At 46.6% G+C, this 23,011-nt stretch overlaps 1 protein-coding gene across 3 annotated transcripts in view; it reads right to left on the bottom strand.

The window, feature by feature from the left end:
• Positions 1-6,197: 6,197 nt before the first annotated feature.
• Positions 6,198-23,011, bottom strand: part of PRKN (parkin RBR E3 ubiquitin protein ligase) — a 1,163,425-nt gene continuing 1,146,611 nt past the window's right edge. For all 3 annotated transcript variants that reach the window (XM_074368037.1, XM_074368038.1, XM_074368036.1), the window contains 2 exons: positions 14,011-14,128; positions 6,198-8,593 (listed from right to left, as the gene is read on the bottom strand). In XM_074368037.1, the coding sequence (XP_074224138.1) occupies positions 8,481-8,593; positions 14,011-14,128 (231 nt within the window). In that variant the 3' untranslated portion in view covers positions 6,198-8,480. The remainder of the gene's footprint in view (positions 8,594-14,010; positions 14,129-23,011) is intronic.

Genomic DNA, 23,011 nt, shown 5'->3' with positions numbered 1-23,011 from the left:
GAGGATGCCAGGAAGCCCTCAGGTACCATCACCTGGTCTGCCTACCCTCCCACCTCTGTCTGGGTGTGTGAGGCTCTGGCACAGTTAACTCATGAATCAGACCCATTTGGACACATTCAGGCCAACAGACGGACATTCAGTTTTAACAGAACCTTGAACACGGCCAACTTCTCTACTTTTAGGGTCTCCCCAAGTGGGCATCACAGCATGGCCCCACTCTCCACAAGAACCCCAGTAAGAACCCCCAGTACGTACATACTCACTAGTGAGGCTGGCCTCTGGTCGAAGATTTCTGTTGGGTTTTTCCCTTTTAGGTAATGACTTCTGTTTTTTCTATGAATATGATGGCTCCCTGTTAGAAAACACTCAACACCTATAGAAAAGCACAAAGAGGAAAAGAAAGATCACCGCAAATCTCACCGCCCGCCAGAGCCAGTGTTGCTTCTGCAAAGCCTCATTCTGGTCATTGCAGAGCGGACGGACACAGGACCGGTGGGTGTGGATAGAAACACAAATCCATATGGCTTCATCTTTAAAAAGTGAGTCCTACTAGATGTGCTCTTGTTAAATATTAATTTTCACTTCATGTAAAGTTGACAGAAGAGAAAGAAAATGCAGTGAAACTGAAGGGACCGCTAAACTTACACATAAATATTCCTTCAGAAGATGTATGAGTTCCCAGGGTTACTTCTAACGTTGAGGAATTGCAATAAGCACAGCGAGGTCAAGACTCTATTTTCTGGCACGTGTTTCAGTGTCGGACAACCTAGATCGGCTCTGCTGTGGAAAGCCAGGTGAGACTCTCTCAGACCTCTTCTGGCCTGACCTCCCGATTTTCTACTCTTTTGTGCTGTAAACCTGACTCCCTGGGGGCTGCGTGCCTGCTGTTTCTCACTTCTTCCTTTGACTTGACATGATGGGAACCAGCGCTCACTGCCTGGCCTTTGGCTCAAAGTGACTTGATTACAAATGATACTGAGACCAGTGGACGTGTCCTGACTCTGGGCTCTGAGGCTTGTCACTCACACGAGAAACCGAGACACAGCTCTGTCTTTACATTTTTGTCATTGTTTAAATTATGCTGCACCCAGGCGTGTTTGATGAAATGACTTCTGAAGAAACCTCCATTGGAGAAGAAAACATCTGTCAGGAGACTTTGTGCTGAATCAGCCAGGAGACCCAATTAGCCAAGGTTGTCTGAACCCAAGACAAAACGAGTGAAAAACGCCTGGCGATGGAAGGACTTTGCCCAGAACACGAAGTGGGAAAGGCAGGAGACAGAAAGTAAACAACACTGACTTCTCAGTGACGCCTGAGTTGAGAGGAACTGCGGCCGTCTTCCCAAACCATAGCTCGTGCAGGGCACTAGGTGTAGTGGCGCTGCTCCCCGAGGCTGGAACTGTCACGAATAACTCCTTAGGTGGCGGTTGTGCGGAGACTTGAGGCTGGGGGGCAATGAGCCGGGCACAGGGGTGGGGCTGGGGTGGGAGTGAGCTCGTTATCTGCTGGTCATCGGTGGTTGTGCCCACTGTTCATTAAACAGACAAACACAGCACGAAGTGCCTTCATGGAGCTCATGCTCCATCAGGGGAAGCGGGCAAAGACCAGAGAAATCAGTAAAATGGAGAATCTGCTCAGATCCAGGTGAGAGCTGTGGGGAGAAGTCAAGCCAGGGCTGGCGGGAAGAGCTGGAGGTGGGGTGGCCAGGACAGGCTTGGCTGAGAAAGGGGTCCTGCAGGACAGGAGGGAGCGGGGACTCGGAGGCAACCGCAGGGAAACAGGTTGGTGAGAGTGGTGGTCAACGCACAGAACGCACGTGAAACCACGAACTCAGAGTGTCCCTGTGACAAATGGCCCTGGAAAGAAAGCCATCTGCTAATGCCGAGGCAGTTCAGAACATAGGGCTTCCCCAGCACCACGAGCCGGGTGCCCGGTGAGAATCAAGGGCCTCCTGTGGTTGTAGTGGAGACTCTTCCTAGTGGGACAGGCTCCTGGGGCAGCATCAGGACCGAGTTGTCGTTGGCCTCTCTATTCGTTTGGCTAGAGGGACGATGGGGGACATTTCTCAGGGGCTGGCCGCAAGAGAGCAGGGGCATCGGCAGTGACATTAGCCAAAGGCCACCAGGCCTCCGCGCTGCTCCAGGGGCCCGGCTCCTGCAGGCGTGGTCCACGGCCGGGACACCACTCGCCCCTCCTTGCCCAGCCGGCCCCAGTTTCCGACCTGACAGTCTGTGTGCAGGAACCCTCTGGGTCCCGGGCCGAACGGGAAGGTCGGTGACCCCACCACAGGCAGAGAGACCCTGGTGAGAAACCCAGACGTGTCCTGTGTTTGGGGGCTGGAAGCCGAATCCCCTCTTCCCAGAGATACCATCAACTCATTTTCCTCCCACTCCACCTGGTCCAAATGCATTTGGCAAAATTCCTTTGAAAGAAGCAGTCGAGTGTCTTTAGTGTGTTTCATTATCAGTTCAGTAAAGTTCAGGTAACTCAAGAACGGAATTGTTGATTGGAAAAATCTGCCTTTCTTGGCCGTGTGCCATTTGGGCAGCTTAAACTGTCATGGGAAATTAAAAAACTGTTTTTCATTATAAAGTGATAGTCTCGCACTGCCAAGAAACAGTGGGTAGAGGTAAGTGACAGTTCACACATAATCTTATCACCGCAGCAGACTGCGTTTTAAAGCGTATTCTTCAACCACTTTTGCTCAGAATTAATTTTTTAAAAGTAATTGCAATTAGAGTATATATACAATTGTAGTAAACCCCCTTTTACTTACCACTACACGCAAACACTTTTTCATGTTGCACAATAGTTCTCACATCCGAACTGCTTAATGACTATGTGAAAAGCACACTTTTGAATTAGCTCTGGAAATTTAAAAGAAATGCTCATTAACTTAATTAGCCTGCAGCTGACCATAACGAAGCCCTGAAAACCTGTCATTTTAGAAATCTATTGACATAAGCAGATGCTCACGAGACGTCTTTAAGTAGAAATTAATAAGGTGCAAGACAATTATTTCTAAATGGTGGTTTTAATTTTTCCTCTGCGCCTTTTTAACTTTCTATAATGTGATAATCAAATGATTATTTGGTAATAAAAATAACAACACAAGGAATGCTGAGTAGAGATTTGATGCTGAATAGCATGTCTCAAAAATGCCATCAAAGTCACTCTGGGTTTGAAAAGAATGCAAGAATCATGGGTAGAGCAACTTACCTACGGAAAGGAAGTACACAGAGTTTGTCTTTGCTTGCACAGTTGGAGAGTTTTCAAGAACACTTCAATGTACAGGTGCCATCCCCTGGGGCAACAGGGCAGGGGAGGAGGGCAATGCAGCCGTAACAGGGGGTTCAAGGGTAGAAGTCTTTGAGTGCAGATCTCAGGGGCTCTGAGCTAAGATTCTGTGGTCCACGCCATATGCACCTGTGTAATGGAAATTGGTCATCTGCCCCAGGGACTCTGATCTATGGCATCGTGCAGCTGAGCCACTGAGCTCTGAGTCTAGGCTCAACAAGGAAGCTTTTCGCTGGTAGATTTAACGTCCCTGGTAGTTTTGCTCAGGACTCCAACGTGCAGTCCCTCGTTACAGAGCCTGGCCTGCGGCAGGCTTGGCTCCAGACACTCCGGACACCAAAGTGAGTCCAGGAGTTCTGTTCTCTTTATCTGCTCCTAGGGGGATGGAGACAGGTAGGCAAGGGATTCAAGTTGTATACATTAAATGCTATCATGAAATATAAATATGGATAAATTATAATAAATACAAATAAATATAAGAAATAAATATTTGGTTCCTGCCACATGGTTCCTTAAACCTTTGCAATCTCTGGAGTGGTGAGTGTGTTAATGAAACGGCGTGGTTGGGGGCCCTACATAATCTCAGGATGGGGGCTGCTTGCCAGAAAGAACAAGGCGTGATTAGAAGGTTGCAACTTTCAGCCCCAACCCCTGACATCCAAGGAGGGGAAGGGGCAGGGGATTAAGTGAATGACTAATGACCAGTGTTATAACCAAGCACGTCTCCTTAAGGAAACCTCCATGAAAACCCTTAAACCATTGGGCTCAGATTGCTTCCCACTTGGTGAACATGTGGAGGTGCCGGCAGGGTGCTGTGCCCACAGAGGGCTGGACACATCCCTATCCATGCCCACCCTGTGCATCTCTTCCATTTGGCCGTTCTTGGGTTTGAATTCTTTGTGACAATCCAGCAGCAGTGAGGAGAGCACTTTCCTGAGTTCTGTGAGCCACGCTAGGGAATTATTCAACCAGAGGGTGGGTAATGGAAATTCCTGATCTATAGCCAAGCCGTCAGAAGTATAGGTGGCCCACTGGGACTTGTGACTGGTGTATGAAGTGGGGATGGTCTTGTGGGACAGCCCTTAACTTGTGGATCCTGACACTTACTCCGGGTAGCTAGTGTCAGAGTTGAACTGACTGGTAGGGCATCCAGTGGTATCTGGAGAATTGTGGAATTTGTTGGTTTTGGGAAAAACACACAGCTATGTGTGTAGGAGGCAGTGCAGCTCTGGGAACACATGGGAGGGGCCTTTAATGCAGACCAGGATGGTAAGAGAGTGGTTTCTGGAGAAGTGGATTAAATGGAGACCTAAGATTGGCCAGTCAAATTCAGGAGGATAAAGTTGCAAAGAAATGATTCTAGGCAGATGGAAAATCACATGTGAAGATCAGGAGGTGAGGTTCTCATTGTAAATTGCGGATGGACACTAGCTTCCATATCTCATTCTCTTATGAGTTGGATTAGTGTGAGTCTAGTCTGTCTTCTGGAGTCCAGTCACCTCTTGATGCAGTGACAAAGTTGACCCTCTTAGCCTGTGCAAAGGATGTGATCAGGGAACACCACAGTCCTACTGGGGCAGTGCCACCAATCTGAAGGCCAAATGATCTTCCCAGAAAGTACTCCCTGCATCTTTTTTTTTTTTTGCATGATTATTCAAACTGCAGTGAAAAGTTTTAAATATTTGTGGTTGGACAGTTTACTCACAGTGGGTAATCTGAAGACAGGCTTGGTGTTGTTTTGAAATAGAGTTTTCTTTTAAAAACTGACGTAGATACTCTCCGTGGTATCAGAAGTGGCCTGGCAAGGGGATGTGGTGGTGCGATACATGCACCACCACACGGCGCTGTGGGCTCCCCCAGGTCTGCTGCCTCCTGAGTCAGCATTCCACGCCCCTGCCTGTTCACTTCCACCCACAATGTCAGCGCTTTCCTGTCCACCCTGGAGTTTCTGCAGAGCAGCGGGATCTTGTCCCTCCAAGCCTCTCAAACACAGCTGGCAACTTGCCTTTATAGGAAAACTGGGTCCGTGGAGAAGCTCATCCAACACACTGACACCACCAGGAGCCAGACCCCGCCTCCACCGTGAAACCGCTCGCTCTGTGAAAGGACACGCATGGGCACGTTCCCGCACTGGCAGTTAATCTGTACTCGCTTTGTGCTTTTTGTTAGTTTGTATAGTGGCCTCCACTGACTGGTTCATCGATTAACAGTAAGGACCGCTCAGCGCTTCCCGGTGCGAGGCATTGCTCCAAGGGGCTGTGTGTGATGGATCCACTCCGTCCTCACGCCACACCCACGAGGCGGACGCCGTGAATGTTCCAGAGGCTCACACACAGGGAGGTGGTGGGGTCGCCCACTCTCCCGCTTTTTCTGTCATCTTTCCTAGAAACATGGTATTTATTTCCCGAGGTGTGGGGCACCGAGGGGCCCTCGGGGTGTGCTGCTTGCTTAAGCTAAGTAGAGGAGCTCTCCAGGAACGTTCCAGACCCCTCAGAAATGGACTCACTGTGAAATGAACAATAGCCGCCACCAACACAGCCCCAAAGCCAGCACACCCACGCTGAGAGCGATGCAGGCGCCCACCGTTTCTGAGGCCATGTTACACAGAAAGTCCTTGGTCTCTCCTGGCTCAAACTTCTGTTTTAAACAGTTATTAGAAAGTTTGCTGAGATGTCGGGAAAGCAACCGGCAGATTTTTAAATGATGGTTTGCTTTTTAGAGCCCTTCTAAATTTGGTAGCACTAAAGAAACTACTTTATCTCAGAAAAAAACCCACCAGGGTGAACCTGGAGCTCAAGACAGAGGCGCAAAGGCCACGGCCTCACCGGGCCATGCCTTCCGGCCACCAGGGCATCCCTCCTGCACCTCCGTCAGTGACTGACAACATAGCCTCAACGATGGACTCAGAAGCTCTTTTGACGCTTTTATTGACGATTTGAGTACAATCTTAGACATCGTTGTCAAGTGCTTCTTTACACACCTCAGAGGAAAATATTCTTCTGCAAAGACTTTATTTCTGTTCTTTCGACAGATTCACATTTTGTGACATCGTCCAGTGCTCAGATGAGTTCATTTATAGTGGCTTGTGGGTCACGCTCATTGATAGCGACCCTTGTTTCTTTAAGAATCAGTATTCTATCTTGAAAAAAAACAAGACTACCACCAGGAAAGGCGCAGAGACTAGGCCTCCTGCTGCCTGGAGGAGAGGGGGCAGACCTTGCTCAGGCCCACGCGCCAGGCAGACGGGGAAGGAGGCAGTAACAGCGACGTCGTTACACCCCAAAGCGAGGCAGGGGGTGAAACGCAGGGGGCTCCCCACGTCACAGGGAACCGTCTGATTGTACCCCGGGCAGCGTAAGGAGATGCTACTTGCTGGGACTGTGGGAAACGTGCAGTCAGAGTCTGAGTGGGTTCCAGGCTGAGCGCGGATGCCGGTCCCTGGCATGTGGGGGCTCCAGCCTGGTGACCTGCCTTTCCCTCACTCAGGACACCAGCTCTCCAACATCTCTGTACCATCTGTAGGCTCCTTGACAGGGGTCTGGCAGCCTTGGGGCCATGTTTGGGGTTGGATTTTCTGAGTGAAGCCACGTGAGGCTGTTCCTATTGAAGAGCCACCCCCCTCCACCATCTTGTTCCAGCTGCGGCTCCTCTGAGGAAGGGGGAGAGGAGGGACGGTCCCTGGCTGGATGGTTAGGGACAGAGGGGCAGATGTCCAGGGCAAATTTGCTGAGGTCATTCCCTCTCTCCTCCCAGAAAGGATTTCTGGTGCTACATCTATGAACAGAAGGTCCACTGCTGATTTCATAATTCCCAGGGTCCCTAAATCCAAAAGAAACCCCATGCTCTAGTGAAAGTCCTTACACCCTCAGTGCTGGCCATGGTCTTCCTGAGAAGGTGGACAGTGAGAACAAAGGACCTTGGTTACACTTTTCAATCCACACACTGTGCTGAGAGAATGAGGTTTGCTGCATTTAGTGTAAACACATCTCTTTTTGATGTGTTGCGAATGCCTCAAAAAAAAAAAAAAAGCGATGAAAACTTGAGCAGCAATCCAATTCAATCCATGGCAACGTGAGGAAGTGTTCTAGTGCGAGTTACCGTCCTAGAGAAAAGAGCCCTGAGTGACCTGCTGGGGTGCAGAAGGCACAAGCTTTCCCACAGGCATGTTTTCATTCTGGTGGTCCTGGAAACGCTCCTTCTTTAAAGATTCTGCTTTAATAAGCAGCATGCTTGTTAGCACTGAGAATCATCATGAAATCATGTCTGCAAGTGCCCTTTACAGGCACCTTGTTCATTAAATTTATAGTGACGCCGGATGTGTGAGTGTATTTTCCAAGCTCAAAATGATGGTTTAAAATCAAATTCTAGATGTTGTCATATTTTCAGAAAAACAATTTCTTTCTAAAGTTGCATGTAATTAAATGGGATGAAAGCACACCAAGTTCTGATTTCTTCCCTATAAATTTGAACACTCAATATTCAACTTAACTTTCCTAATTGCTCACTTAGTTGACAAGCTGATTTGTGCATAGTTGATGTGTCACTAACGCAGTACATAAAGATACAATTCTTGGGGAGAAACACGTAGGTTTGACTATTATTGCCTGTGGTTCTTTGAGAATAGATGCTCTCTGACGGTTTTAGTCAGAGCACTGCTCTTCATGCCATGATTAGAGTTCCCAGAATCTCCCGCATTCGGTCTCACAGAGAACCAGTGACAACAGTCCCTCGAAACGATTCCTCCCCTCACCAAGGGCTTCTTCCCAATATTGGGTGAAGGTAAAGGGTAGGTAACTGAACCTGAGAAATCTCTATGTATTTACCCAGCCTGACTTGAACTCACTCAAGAATCTCTCCAAAAGGCGAACTACACTGTCAGCTGTGCTCTGGTGTTTGTGTCACTGAGGCCACAGGATACTTCCTGCTGGTCTCACCATTAGCTCTGCTGTTTCTTATGGGCACAAGGGAAGGGGTTCCAGAAGCTTCTCCCATGACTTTGTGTGACGTTGGAAAGAACTTGAAGTGCTTGTGTGCATGTGTGCGTGCGTACGTGCATGTGCACGTGTGTGTGCATGCGTGTGTGCATGTATGTGAGTGTATGTGACTGTGTGCGTGTGTTTAGAGAAAGGAAGAGGAGCAGGGACAGGAGGATGCTGGGTGCTGCCCGCGTGGCGCTGCTCCTGCTACACGTCGAACCAGTGGTCCCCCATGCAGGCGCGGGTCCACTCCCCGCCGCAGTGCCAGCACCACTCGAGCTGGCACTGGGGCTGCGGGCACTTCATGTGCATGCATCCTCCTGCGGGCAGACAGAGGACACGGATCAGCACCCGGGAGACGCTCGATCCCACACGCCAACATGCCATTCTAGAGGTGACTTTCTAAGGGAATTATCGCAAGCAAGCCGAGGGCAGGATCTGAACTGAGGGAAACAAATCAGAAAGCCCACCAGGAGGTTCCAAAGTTGTGACATTCATTAAGAAATGAGTGAAGTTGACTCAGACATAGAAAACAAACTGTGGTTACTAAAGGACAAAGGAGAGGAGGGATAAATTAGGAGTTTGGGGTTAGCAGATACAAACTAGTATAAACAAAATAGATAAACAACAAGGTCCTACTGTACAGCACAGGGAACTATATTCAGTAATTTATAATAACCTATAATGAAAAAGAATATATACATATATATAATGAAATCACTATGTTGTACGTCAGAAACTAACACAACATTGTATATAAACTCTAATTATAAATACCATATAAAGGAAAGAAAAGAAATGAGTGAAGCACATCACTTTCATTGAGGGCAGGTTTTATTTGTGAATCTGAGTTTACTGACGTCTCCTGAGGTGGGATTTAGAGACAAACACTTTGTGTTTCACAGACAGGGGTCAATTCCTTATTTAAATATATATTAAATATTTAAAATATATATCATGTTTAGCAATTTAATATGTAATATGTAATAATGTCAATATATAGTATGAGTAATTTTTAATCATTTCTTTAGTGTTAACTTGGCTTGAAAAAATTCGTAAGACAGGACAGCAGGCCTAAAAGCATCTTATAGTGAATACATTCCTTCCGGCTATTCAACATTTTATTTAAGATGAGGATAGAGAGAAACTAATGAGTAATCCTGGGTACTCCCCACATATCATCTCATTTACTCCTCAGAAGCACCTTGTGTGATCAAAGTATTACTTGGTTCTTGAATTTTCTCAAGGTCAAGTACTTTCAGGTGTGAAGTTGGAGGTTTAACCACAGTCTGTGTGACTCTAATGCTTCCTTCCATGGAACAGGCATTCCCAGCATGAGATGAAACCCCCTCATTTGGGGACTTGTCTGGGGTTCCTTACCTCTCCCATTTGTTAAACACGTTCACCGTTTGCTTCTGGGGATCAGACACCAAGTCTGCCGTGAAGTGAAGAGAGTTATTTGTACCAAGTTACAGTAGAGAACTGTTCGTGGCCGAGTTTCCCCGATAATCCAGGCAAAAGCCATTTCTTTACCAGAATCCTATATAGCATTCATGTGCTTCATTATTCCATTTTACCAATTGTCTTGTGAAGTCATTTTTTCTGGCCAAATTTTCCAGGCGATTGCTTCAGCACTGTCTCATATTTATATTAGAATCCTGGCATGAGAACTTGCACTAATATGAAATATTTATGACTATGTAACTAAAGGCATTCGTTTTAGGATCGCTTAAGGGCATTTAAAATTCCATACATTTCTCCTTCTTCTTGGTTTGCTTTAAAAATCATTAACAATGATAAATACGTGGAAAACAAAGGGAAAAAACTCACTTAAGATACTTCTATCTTAGTATTTCCCAAGTGGGATTACACAATTACTGGACTGGGTAATTTCCAACACATATTTAATGGCGGTGCACTGCTGATGTGAGTAACATAATAAATAGCTTAGCACAGTATAACCACTTCAGTTTCTCTGGTATGTCGTAAAGGACACTTAAGCGGTTCATTCAAATTCAATGAAATGTTGAAGTGAGGCTGGTGCTTAGCTCACCGATGAAGGTCCTGAAATATTGGCACTGAGAGAACACATGCCCACGTGAGACCCTTTGAAAATAAAGGGGTTTGTTCCGTGGGGGGAAACAAAGTGAGGCTGAATGAAACTTGAGAATGTTTTCCTATTATATCGAAGTCTTTAGGGATCCGGAATACTAGCATTAACTAGTAACATTTTATCACAGAAACTAGACTCATAACACACAGTACAATGAGAAGAAAGGGAACAGGAAGAGGGGGTGTTCATGTTGGCGACTTTCTTTCCTTCCTGGCTTGTTACACGGAAGGGATACACCAGACCCCGTGGTACAGAGAAGCGCCGGGGACTCCAATGCTGGACGCTTCGGTGGCTGAAAAATAAATGCTAGCAAGAGGCTGCTGATGATGCCACACTAATTTGTGGACATTTACATGGAGAAAATCTGGCTTCCCTCTTAGAGAATTCTGTCTCCTGACGGAGGCTCCAACCATGGAAAGCCCAGCCTGGGCGCGGTCAGCACCGTGGCCGCACGGCGGCTCTCCCAGTGGGTTGAATGAAAGGGCGGAAGCCCTGGACCGGCCCGAGGGCAAGTGCGAGTGAGCAGACACCCGGAGCAGAGGGTGCAGCTGGGTCTCATCCGTCTGGGGCGGAAGCGAAGGAGGGACTCGCGGCGAGTGAAGGGCGTTACAGGAGGCGACGCCAAGGCTTGGCCTGAGTTTAAAAGGAAATAATTCTCCTCATCATCACAGCTTTGCTGAAGGAAGTACTACTTTGTCTGGGATTCTGCTATGTGTGAAACAGGCCATGAATTTCGGTTGAGAGCTAGGTAACGAAGTTAGCTCTTCTCGCGATGGCGCCTATGTCTGTCTCGGTTGCAGTGAAATATTTTAGAACAGCTCAGACAGTCACTAATAAGCTGAAAGTTTCAGCTTTTCAGCTCATAGGTTAAAAAATCTAGAGGTGAAAAGTCGGTGCTTTCCACGTATAGTACATCACAATGTTTCAAAGAAAGAACCAGATTAGGAAGCCTTTCCATAGTCCTGAATCCCTTGACCCCTTCAAGTCCATCTTCTGGGTGGCAGGTGTGGTCTGACTCAAGGCGGATCTAAGGGCTCCTTGTCTCGCAGAATCAAGTCCAAGTTCTTCATGTCACTCAGGGCCCTACGCTCCAGCCTTCAGGCACTGCTCCTGTATCCTCACCCTGGAATCCAAACAGCTGGGCCTCTGGCGCAGCCTGGAGTTGACGGTTCATATTCCCTGTCTCTGCACGTGCCGTCTGCCTGGAGGGCTCTGTCCCGCGTCCTTGCCGGGCTGATCACACCGACGCTCAGTCTCGGCTCGGGCATCATTTCTGTCAGGACGCCGTCTCTCGACTCCTCCCAGGTCTCTGTGCTTGCTTTCTCCATCATATTTTATAGGATTATCTGTTTATGTGTCTCTCTCCTTTACCAGTGACGTTTAAACTCAACAAATATTTATATATCAGGCACTCTTTGGGGCCCAGGGGATAGACAGACAAGGTTCCTGACCTCTGATAATAGCAAAATGGCCTCTTACTGTTTCATCTGCATCCTTTAAGGACCCATGAGATAGAACCCTGGCCCATGGGATCCACCTTGCGCAGCCTCTCCTGTGACAGGCCTCTGCAGCTTCCTCTTCCGGTCGCGTATGCAGTGCGGCTCCACCAGTGAGGACCAGGAGGGCTCTTTCCTCTGACTCCATTCACGTCTTCTCTTCAGACGTGCGGGCCAGCCCGCCGCGTTTTCCAGAACGTTCCAGTGCGCGGAGGGATAGCAATGACTCATCGGGTAAATCTCTTTTTCTCCCCCAGGGGACCACTGAAGCCAAGCTGGGGACTCAGCCTGTTGCTGCTGCTCCCGGATGTGTCACTGCACTCCCTGGTTTGTATTAATGAAGACTTAAAGGATGCAGCTGGGGAGAGAGCCTTGAGGGCTGTCACGGGATGGTGTGTGGGGCTTCACTCCACAGTGAGCCTGCTCTCAGCACCCACAGCCTGGGGTGTCACGAGGGTCCAGTGAAGAGAACCTGGGAAGAGCGGTGCCTGTGCTTCCTTCTGTTTCTCCTCGGTGCTGATGCTGCCGACCCCCTGCACACACACTGACGCGCCACACGTTTGGGAAGGACTCTGGGCGCAGGGCGGTGATGGCTTTCAGGTGGATGGCGCGGTGCCCCGCTGGCTGGCTGCTGTCAGGGCCGCTGTGGAGGGGGCAGTGCAAAGGAACACCTGGAACACGGGCTGGAGCTGGGCTTCAGGTGATGCTGAAGTGAGGGAGGGTGCACAGCAATGGCCCACAGACCACATCATCACAGAGCGGCTGTCAGAGCAGGGGGTGGGGTGGACGGGGGGGAACCCACAGCCACGAGCGTGGACGTGTCACCAGAGTCCCCCCTCGATGTCCCCCAGTGCAGCACAGGGGCGACTTGGCTCTGGAGGCCGGAGCTGGGAGGGGAGTCCTTCCGGCAGGGGCTCCTGCAAGTCTCCCCACAGCCGTGGTGGCTCCAGGATACGAGGAGGGGGTGAGTGACTGCAGGTAGCTGGAGGGAGCCCCGGCTTCTTGTGAGACGTCGCCCAGGGTTTAGAGTGTCCCCAGGGCGAGCCACTAGGATGCGGATGCTGGTGTCTCTCAGCCTGTAAACCTGCTCCAAGCAGCAGGTGTAGGTGGGCTCCCGGGACCCTTTACCAGGGTCAGTGTCATTTAATCCAGAGGCATCTCCAAGCTGTCGCTTCACATTCTTAACATTGAGAGAGGAGTTGATAGAAGGCGAAAGCACATGTCCTATTCAAAACCGCATTCATGTGCAGGGTGGTTTCCTGAAGGAGCCAAGCGTCACCACGACATAAGGCACTAGCTCGCCCACACCAGGGAGAGGGAACCCGGAGCCCAGAGTGTGTTCCCGTGTTCAAGGGGACACGAATCGCTGAGATGGAAAAAACGAATTTCAGGGCCCAAAAAACATCGCGAACCAATTGGTTGGACAAAATTAAACAGATTTCTTGACAGAGGGAATGCTGCGATGCTTTCACGGATGTTATGAATGGGGAGGTAATAGTAGCTTCCTTGCTTGGTTTCTGCGAGTCAGTGATCTGACGCTCGGAGAGAACTTGGAACCAGCATTTAGTAAGTGCGCCATACAAGGTAGTTGTTTGTGTTGTTAGCATCCAGGAGGGGACAGAGTGGGGACCAACTGCCAAACGTGTTTGACGTGGTGATGTCCCCCATTCCCCCGGTGAGTGTGTCTGGATCCCGGAGCACTGTGGACGGCACTCTGGGGAAGTGCTGGACGGGGACGTTTCCCCAGCGTCTTCTTTTTTTAAAATCAGATGAAAAGTGTTAATAGTGTTACTCATACATAATGATAAAGGCAATCAGTGTGAACTGAGTGCTTCCTCTAGGCCAGGCGCCGGGGGCCTTCACCGCCCATCACATCATATGAGTCTATCCATGTGGAGCAGCTTCTCTCATGGTCTCTAGGCTACAGATGAGGACTTGCCGCTTAGGGGATTAAGATACCAGACATGGGAGAGCTGAGAGTCAAACTCTGGCCCAATGGCCCCAAAGTCCCCACACTGAACTACCCAGCTAGCAAGCCCTCGTAGAGTTCCTGACCATCACAGCCACGCCACGACGCTCCCCAAGAAGAGCTCACCAAACCCTCACTCCCTGCCCAGCCCAGACTCACCATTTTTCTCAACGGGCACGTGGCAGCGAGGGCAGGGCTTGGTGGTCCTCTTGATTGTTTCTCTGGAAGCTTCCTCCCACCGAGCCTGCTCTGCCGCCCTCTCGTCAATGCTGTAGACCTGGGTAAATAAGACAAAAGGAGCTGAATGTCACATCTTCCTGTTAGGGATGAATGTCGCTTCCTTGAAACACTGTACGGGAAATTCTTAGAGATGAAAGTGCCTTCTGGCCAGAAACTCAAAAGGAAACTCACTTGACCAGTGGTGGATGGCTCCTGGCCACGCGCGGCCATGCACCAATGTGGTTTTCTTGGCATGTGGTCCGTGCTTACAAGGCAAGAAAAGATTGTGTAGTTTTGTAGTTTGAGCTCCTCTTTTTTGTTATTTTGAATAATTGTAAGAAATAACGTCTATTGGCTGCTGAATATGCAGGCAAGGTGATAAACGGTCTTCCACACCGCTGGTTGGATGCGTCATCAGGTGAGCACACTCGTTTTTATTTTATATCGAGGATTAGACAAGCTGAACAACTGCCAAAAGCTGACACGTAGGAGAGCCTGTGTGACTGCAGAATCTTGGCTTTTACACTTTCTTCTCCACCTTATTATCTTTCATTCCTGCACCTGGAAAATGGGGGCCTTCAAATATGGTCACAGAAGGGACAGGGGCAGAAGTCAACGGGATGGAGAAGGTGGCAGCGGGAGTCGAGGACAGCTGGAGGTTAAGGTTGGGCTCTGGGGCCTGGGTTCAAATCCCAACTCCATCTGGGGGGGTGACTTTGGAAACTCATTAAATCCTTGAAAGTTCCCGTCTCCTAGATGGAAATCAACAATGCCTAGTGCACTAGGGTCTTGAGAAACAAGTGGGTTAATTTCTTTAAAAACTTGAAACAAGTATCTGACACACATCGTTAAGTGATAAAATAAATGACCTCAGGATCTGTCACAAGCTCTCAAAAATGCTTGCTAATATGACGGCATATCCCTGACTCCTACCACAAAGAGGAGCCACAGCAGATATTCTGTGTCTGCCTAATTGTTCAGACGCTGCAATCTCGTCCCTCGCTTCAACGCGGAAAGACTTGTGTGGAAGAATTGAGACATTTTTGGATTCAGTACAAGAACTTTGTGGTCTAGAAATATATTTCAAAATGTTACTCCAAACAGAACCCCTCCATCTTGGCCTTTTTGATATTTGAAACTTTTCTTCAGTGCTTTAAAATTAATATAAACATGCAAGTCATTTCATTAACTTGTAATGACTTTTAAAACATGCTCAGAGCTATTTTTAGGCTAAGAAACTACTAAAAATAACTTAAAATATAAATTAGTGAGGAAATTAAATAACGTGAAATACTCTAATAGTCTGATTTTTTTAGTAATAATATTGATACTACTTACAAATTTATAACACATTATTGTTTTACACTTTGATTTCCATTATTTCAGGTGACCCTCATGGTAACCTAGAAATACCAGTTGTGCAGATTGTTAAACTTATTTTGCAAAAGAAACCTCTCAGTAGTAAGAAGGCTAAATGCCTGGTTTGAGGATGCTCACCTCGTACATAGCAGTGTCGGGGCCAGTCGAATGCAAACCTTTGGAAAACCTGAATGATGGAAACCCACACCAGAGATGCTCACACATCCCCAAGCGCCCATAGCATTGTCCTTTGCGAATCAGACTCTGCCTAGCACCGTCGTTCTTAGCAGGTTTTCTAGATGGTGAGAGAGAAAGCAAGAGGTGCTGGGATGGTTATGCTCAGAAACGACCATCCTGTAAGTACCGTGGCCACCCTCCAACGCCATGGTGCAGGGAGGTATGGCCATAAGATGTGGAATCTGGTGGGTAGATCCTTCGCCCCAGATAGGAATCCAACTTTTATCATTTCATCATCAGATTCTAAGTATTTTTGAAATGTTTAGTTTTCAGTCTTTAGGAATGAAGTATTATGAGGTAAATAAATGTGCTTATAGCTAAGTTGCAGCATTTAGTGGTTTTTATGGTAATTAATGTTAATGTTTCTGTTATTTCCAGTGGGAAGTGAATTCATCCAAGGCCACGATCATGTTTGTGTCTTCCTTGTGTCTCCAGGGTCCGGCACAGTGCCTGGTACCCAGCAGGCACTCAGTACATGTCAGCTGGGTGAATGAACAGACACCTGACACAACCCACGAAGGCGTCAACCTGACAGTCGTCTGGAGTAAGGACCCCGTGAACTGGCAGGGGCACATGGGCTGTGTCCCTAATGGTGGTCATCAAGGTGAAACCTATTTCTTTCTGTTAATCAACCATCCCATTTACAAAGGAAACTTCCTTTATAGCTAAGAGGATGTCATATGATTTGTGACCATTTTGTTAGAACAGAGCAGAGTCAATTTAACATTAAAAAGCAACCGTAGTTCACTGAGAACTTCCTTTGGCTCTGGGACAACATAAAGACCATTCATGGCTGAGAGCCCAGTGATAAAGCTGTGATTAATAAGAACCACAGCAAGATTTAGGAAGTAGGTTTGTATTTTAAGTACACGTCTTCCAATCAGCTCAGAGTCACATGTGGTCGTAACTCTCAGTGAACATAGCAAATACTTCCCCTGACCCTATGTCACATGCTTTTCTTTTTAAGGTCCAGGAACTCCTTAGCAACTTAAAATGGGTTTAAAACTGCTTACTGGGGGCATACAGATCAGAGAAATATATAATTTTACTTGGCAAAGACTAATTTGAAAATGCCACTTTCCAGCAATATGGCAGGCTGCATGCTAAGTGTAGTTTCTCACAGGTCTATACACCTAAAAATGATAGAAGAAAATTCTTTGCTTAATAAATGGTTGACCTGATGGGAAAGTAAGGAAAATCCCTGAAGGCTAGAATAAGAAAGAGAAAAACCTGCTAATAAAGGGAGGGAGGAATCTGGTGTTTGCTACGGGGCTATTGTCTTAGTCTCTGGTCTTTGCAGAGATGAAACCTAGGCCACAGACGGGTGGAAGGTGGAATCAACTTCCCCATTACACACAGGGGACCTAGACTCCTAAGCACTGCCATCCTCAGCTGATGAATAAGGTGGCAAAATCCTCCCAGAAGAGAGAATGGATAAAGAGTTGATTAAAAATACGTGCCAGTCTCAACTTTGGTCCTCTGGTGGGGCATGTTGGGGAGACAAAGTTTCTCTGAGAATTCTCAGCCACCAAGTCTCATGCACAAGGGTTTGTGAAAAGAATTCAGACTACCTGATTATCTTAAAAAATAACTCATGCCAAACAGTTAATTTGAACTACTCCAAGCTTGGCAGTATACCTAAGAAAATGGCTGATGCAAAAATATTTTCTGTAGAGTAATGCATTTACAAAGCCAAACCTCAAAAAGAATCACACAAAGGAAATTCCAGGAAAACTGGGATCACAATGAAAAAGTCACCAATACAAGAGAAAACAAGCTACCATGAGTGAAAATGGCAGAAATACAAAACTGCAGAATCTGACCAGCAAATGTTGTGGACACTGGTATAATCAGATGTAGAGTTCAAAATACACATGTTTGATATCTTTAAAGAAATAAAAAGAAAGTATGGAAAGTATGATAAAAGAGTAAGAGCATGCCATAATTAACCAGGCAGATTTGAAAAAGAAACACACTTCTTTGTTTTGTCTATTTTTCTGGACACAAACAACTAATGATTAAAATTAGAAACTCAGTAGATGAATTACATAGCAAATTAGATAAAAATGAAGGGAGAGTTTGTGAATTGGAAGATGGAGCTGAAGAAATTACATAGACTGCAGATCAGAAAGCAAAAAATGAAGAACGTGAAAAGGAGATTGAGGGTTGGGGGGATTGAGTGAGAAGGTACAAAACTTCTCTAGGGTTTTAGGAGATGACAGAGAGCATGAGGTTGAAACGGTACTTAAAGAGAGTGACAAAGTAAACACAGACTATCTACAAAGAAGCTACAATTATTCTGACAGCTGATTCCTAACACATGGATACTAGCAGGTCGCAGTATAATATCTTCAAAGTATTGAAAGAAAATACCAGCCTGCTTAGAATTCTATCTAAGCAGAATTAATTTTCAAAAATGAGCATCAATAAAAACACTTTCAGACATAAAAAACAGAGTATTTCTCATCAAAAGACCTTCACTAACAGAACACCCAAATAGGATCAATTCCAAAAGGGAGACCTGAGTGGCAAGAAAAGACTGTGAGCAAAGCAAAGGATAATGTACAAGTCAAAGCCAACACTGACTACATAAAACTCAAAATAATGATCATTTTTTGTTTTAAAAAAATCGAGGTGAAACTAAAATGATGGCCAAGAATATCATGTGAGAGAATTACATAGTTCTAAGGTGCTTGCATTATTTAGGCTGAGGGTCATTAGATTCTGTTACATGAATATATGTTTAAATTTCTAGGGTAACTGGTAAAAGTAAAGAGAAAATGTTTTGCTGCTAAACAAGTGAAAACAAAATAAATGGAAAAAGCAAACAAAAAAATCAACAGGAAGGCAAGAAATGAAAGCACAGAAATTTATAGAGAAAGAAAGTGCAAAAAAAGGTGGCAGAAGTGATGGCAAATATCTCAGTAGGGTAAGTGGACTGCAGTCTGCAGCAGGGGTTGGTAAGCTGTGGCCCACGGGCAGACCTGGTCTGCACTTGTACTGGACTCTTTCCCTCGCTTGCCTCTCCCCTGCCCCCTCTTCCGCCCATCTCTCTGACTTCATCTGGGGAAGGCTCTTTCCTTCCAGGGCCCATGCGATTAGATTTGGCCACTTGGATCATCTAGGATAACCACCCCTTAGTCACAGTTGCACAGCCCCTCCTGCCAGGGTCGGTGATGTGTTCCCAGGGACCAGGGAGGGGGTGTGGGCTTCTATCAAGGGCTGTGACTTGGCTCCTACCCTGATCTACCGTGAGGTTCTCAACTGCTTTTGTGTGTGCCAAGGACTTCCTTGGCAGTCTTCAGACTCCTCCTCAGAATGTTTTAAATTGCAAACCAGAAAATTCAGAGGATATCAATTATTTTGAAATACGGTTATTAAAGTAATAAAAAACGTTTTTGACATAGTACTGTATGTGTTTTCTTATTGTTGTTGTTCTTTACACATTAAATAGCAAATCTAGTCGTTGGTATAAAATTATTATTTTGAAGTTGCAGGAAGCATAAGTGGTATTTTAGGGTAACCATCACAACTATATTGTAGTATGAAAATACAAGTGGTTTCTATTGGTTTGAGTCGCAGGTAGTGCTAAAGTACTGTAGTTTACGGTCAACATTCAGAATTAAAGGAAATGTTGAATTTGAGTGAGAGTTAATGAAAATACGATGTAATTTTTCTCCCATCCAGGTTATTGGACCCTTGAATTCAATTCATGAGACTTTTGCATCCTAAGTTGAGTCGCTGCTTTAGGAGGCAGGTGGTTACAAAATGTCTGTAGCATCCTGGCTATAAGAGCAAAAAGTTATAAACAACCCTGATGCTCATTTACAGTTAATTGGAAATATGCATGGTGGTGTATTTATAACAATGAAGTACCACACACCTCTGAGAGCGAAGGAACTCAGGCATACACATCAACATATGGAATCTTAAAATCACAATGTTGGAAGAATATCAAGTAAGTTGCAAAAGAATATATACAATATTATTACTTCTGTAAAGTTGAAACACAAATTTGTGATAAAACAATATATGTGCTTTTTAACAAAAATTGGACAGCAATAAAATATAAATGCATGTTACAAATCTAAAGACACAGTGGGGAGGGTAGAGCTCAGTGCTAGGGTGCTTGCTTAGCATGCATGAGGCCTTGGGTTCAATCCCCAATACTGCCACCAAAATAAATAATTAAATATACTTACCCTCCCAAAAAATTAAAAAACAATCTAAAGACACATACAGAGGGATTAGTGTAAAATGCAGGACAGTAGTGACCTTGGGTCTAAGGAGGTGGGGCTGATTAGAGAATCACAGAGGGCTTCAGAGATCCCGTCCAGAAGCCCTGCTTCTGATGCTGGGGGGGGCGGCAGGGGGGCATGTGTGTTCACCTTACTTCTTGATAAGTATTATTCCTGAAATCATGTATATTAAATATACTATTTTATAACATATGTTACACATGTACCTAAAAATGTTTTACTTTTCACTTTAAATGCTTTAAAAAACACTTAAATATTACTATAAATACATGAAGTCAAAACTACAGAAAAATAAGTTTCTGATTTTCTCATTTTTGCCACTGCTGTATGATCGCAATCACTATTTAAAAAAAATCTCGTTTGAAAAATATACAAATTCATTATGAAAAATTTGAGAAAGAAAAGCACACAAAAAATCATCTGCAAACTCTCACCAGTTACAACCACTGCCCACATTTTTATGTATATGTTTCTAGTCTTAAAAATTCTACATATACCCTAGATATTATGTTTTGTAATCCAATTTTCCCTTTTAAAATATATTGTGAATATTTTCCCATATTATTTGTAGGGGGTGTGTGTGTGTGTGTGTGCGTGTAAGACAATTTCCCTGGTTGGAATTTTCTGCCTTGGGATATGTGCACATGTAAACTGTTGTTACATGTTGCCAAATTAAAAGCATTTTCAGCTGAGTGAATAAAATACTTGACAAAAGATTGATGCTCAGCACCCTTCCCCCACCCCACCCCACCCCACCCAAAGATTCAGACAGTAACTTCAAGAAGCCTTGTAGGCTATCAATAGCGCATTATTGGAGGGTTATTAAGAACCAAAAAGCTTCAGAATTATATTAATATGCTTTGATCTTTCAGGGAAGAAATATAAAAATTATGGCAGAGGATGATGAACAATTTCCTCTCAAAGTACCAGTTTCTCTGTCTTCTTTTCTGAGCCCCACAGCATTCAGAACAGGGTGACTGCAGCTTGCAGGCCCACCATCCCCAGCGCAGGGTCCCTTCATATGGGGCACTACAAACTCGTACCTGGAACTCCTTGAGTAACCATTCACACGCTAGTGTGAACTGAGCTGTTGGATCTGCCAGTTGGCCTGTGATATGTCCAAGGAGCTAGGGGTGGGGTGGGGTCAGAAGGTTTTGATTCATGGGATGGAAGAGGGAAAAAGGAGCAAAAACAGCAATTTCTAACATTTTCACCTTCGAGGATGTGCTTTGTCATCATTCCCTTTCCACACTTTGAAGAATTTTGCTGGTGAAACAAAACACATCTCTTCCTTATTGTAAAAGGATGTACCCTCCTGCAGCACTGGAAGTACCGAGGCCTCTGTTACTCATTCTCGGGGCTGGTTAGGGTCTGGAGCCCTAGCCTGGCACCTTCTGGGCGAGGCAGGGGCATAGGGAGAGAGGGGCTTGCCCAGGGCTCTGGGAGGGAGAAGAGCCCTGGGCAGGGCGATGGGACAGGACAGGGTATCGGGAGGGGAGGCGGGAGTGGACACGGGGACAAACTTCTCCTATGACTGGGGGACCACGTGCCCTGACTTGCCTTGTGTATTAACCATGCCTTTTATTCTGAGGCTTTGCCACCTGGGCCCATCCCTTCCTGGGCTGGCTAATTCCTAGAGACAGTAAATGACTCAAGCGTGTCTTTCATATGCAAACCGACCAGTCCAGAGCCCCTGCACTACCCGCCCCCCAATCTCCTCTATTTAATGCTCACACTCCAGGCACCATCCGCGTCCTAACACCCTGGGCCGGGTACCAGACAAGCAGGGATGGCTCCTAACCTCCTGCTGAAATTATTGAAACTAGCCAAGCCCAAGCCTGCTGGTGCTGCCTCGCCTATTCTCCCCACAGAAAGGGCAGTAAAGGTCCCTGCCCATCCCGGAAGGGCTGACCGTAGCTTCCTCTCACCCGAGGATCACGCTGAGCTCGCTCTGGTTTCTGTAGCTCCCTGTTTCCTGTCTGCTGCTGTTACTGGGGAAAAGCAAGAGAGGTGGAACAGACAGGCCAAGGAGTCGGGGCCAGGAGGGCGTGAGGAGGGAGCCCGGCCACCCGGGGCCAGGCTGGCTTCTGGACTCTGCCTAGAACATCAGTCTCAGCTCATGAAGATGGCTCGATTTTCACCACTTTTTATAAATTTAGGGGATAGACATCACACAGTAAATCTCTCAAGTAACAGCAGCGAGTGATCAACCCCAAGCACACGCAAACGTGCACACAATTTTATTAGAAACTCAGAATAGCAAACCGGAATACTGAGAAGAGAGTCTGATAAACGGATAAAACATGGAGTTACGGCTTTGGGGCTCCCCGTGCAATGTTCAGGTGTCCTGGCTGCGTGGCCCTGAGAGACTACACTTCAGGCCAGCTGGGGAGAGGGGAGTAGTCAGCTGTCGCATCTGAAATAATAAAAGTAAGTCTAATTCCCCGAGGGACCGAAGGTGAAGTGAGCAGGTGGGGAAACATGAGTCATGGGCATGGTTGTGTCCAGTCACCGGCTGGACAGCTGGATGGAAACACCGGGAGGCCGAGAGAGGCGGGGTGATAAACCCCGGGGACGGGGCAAGGCTGGGGGAGGGGCGAGAAGGATCTCCCCCCAGAGAGATGCCCGGAGCTGTGAAGGCGCTTGCTTGAATAAGAGGAGAAGAGTGCCAAGGACAGATCCTCCTGGGGACTCCCCATGTGCATGTCGGAGGCAAGAGAAGGGAGCCTGGGGCGGGAGAAAGGACCCCAGACCTAAGGCTCAAAGCAAAACGGCGACTGTGTGAAATGTTTTTTAGGATCACCTGCCTGATAGTCATCCTGGTCTTCTTGAGGGGAAGAAGGTAACTCTGACCACCTGCCTACAACTGCCTAGGACCCCAGATACTTCATAGGCTTGAAAAGTTAGAGGTTAACATGTGGAAATTGGTATTTTTAGTGGAGGTGCTGGGGATTGAACCCAGGACCTCGTGCATGCTAAGCACACGCTCTACCACTGAGCTCTACCCTCCCCCTCAACTTGTAGAAAACTGATAAGGAATGATTTTTTTTGGTGGTAGAGACTATGTCCCCCAAGGTTATGGCTTT

Source organism: Camelus bactrianus, chromosome 8 (genome assembly GCF_048773025.1).
Source record: "Camelus bactrianus isolate YW-2024 breed Bactrian camel chromosome 8, ASM4877302v1, whole genome shotgun sequence".
Taxonomy (NCBI): Eukaryota; Metazoa; Chordata; class Mammalia; order Artiodactyla; family Camelidae; genus Camelus; species Camelus bactrianus.
The sequence above is the reverse complement of the archived record's forward strand: the minus strand, read 5'-3'. Positions and strand labels throughout refer to the sequence as shown.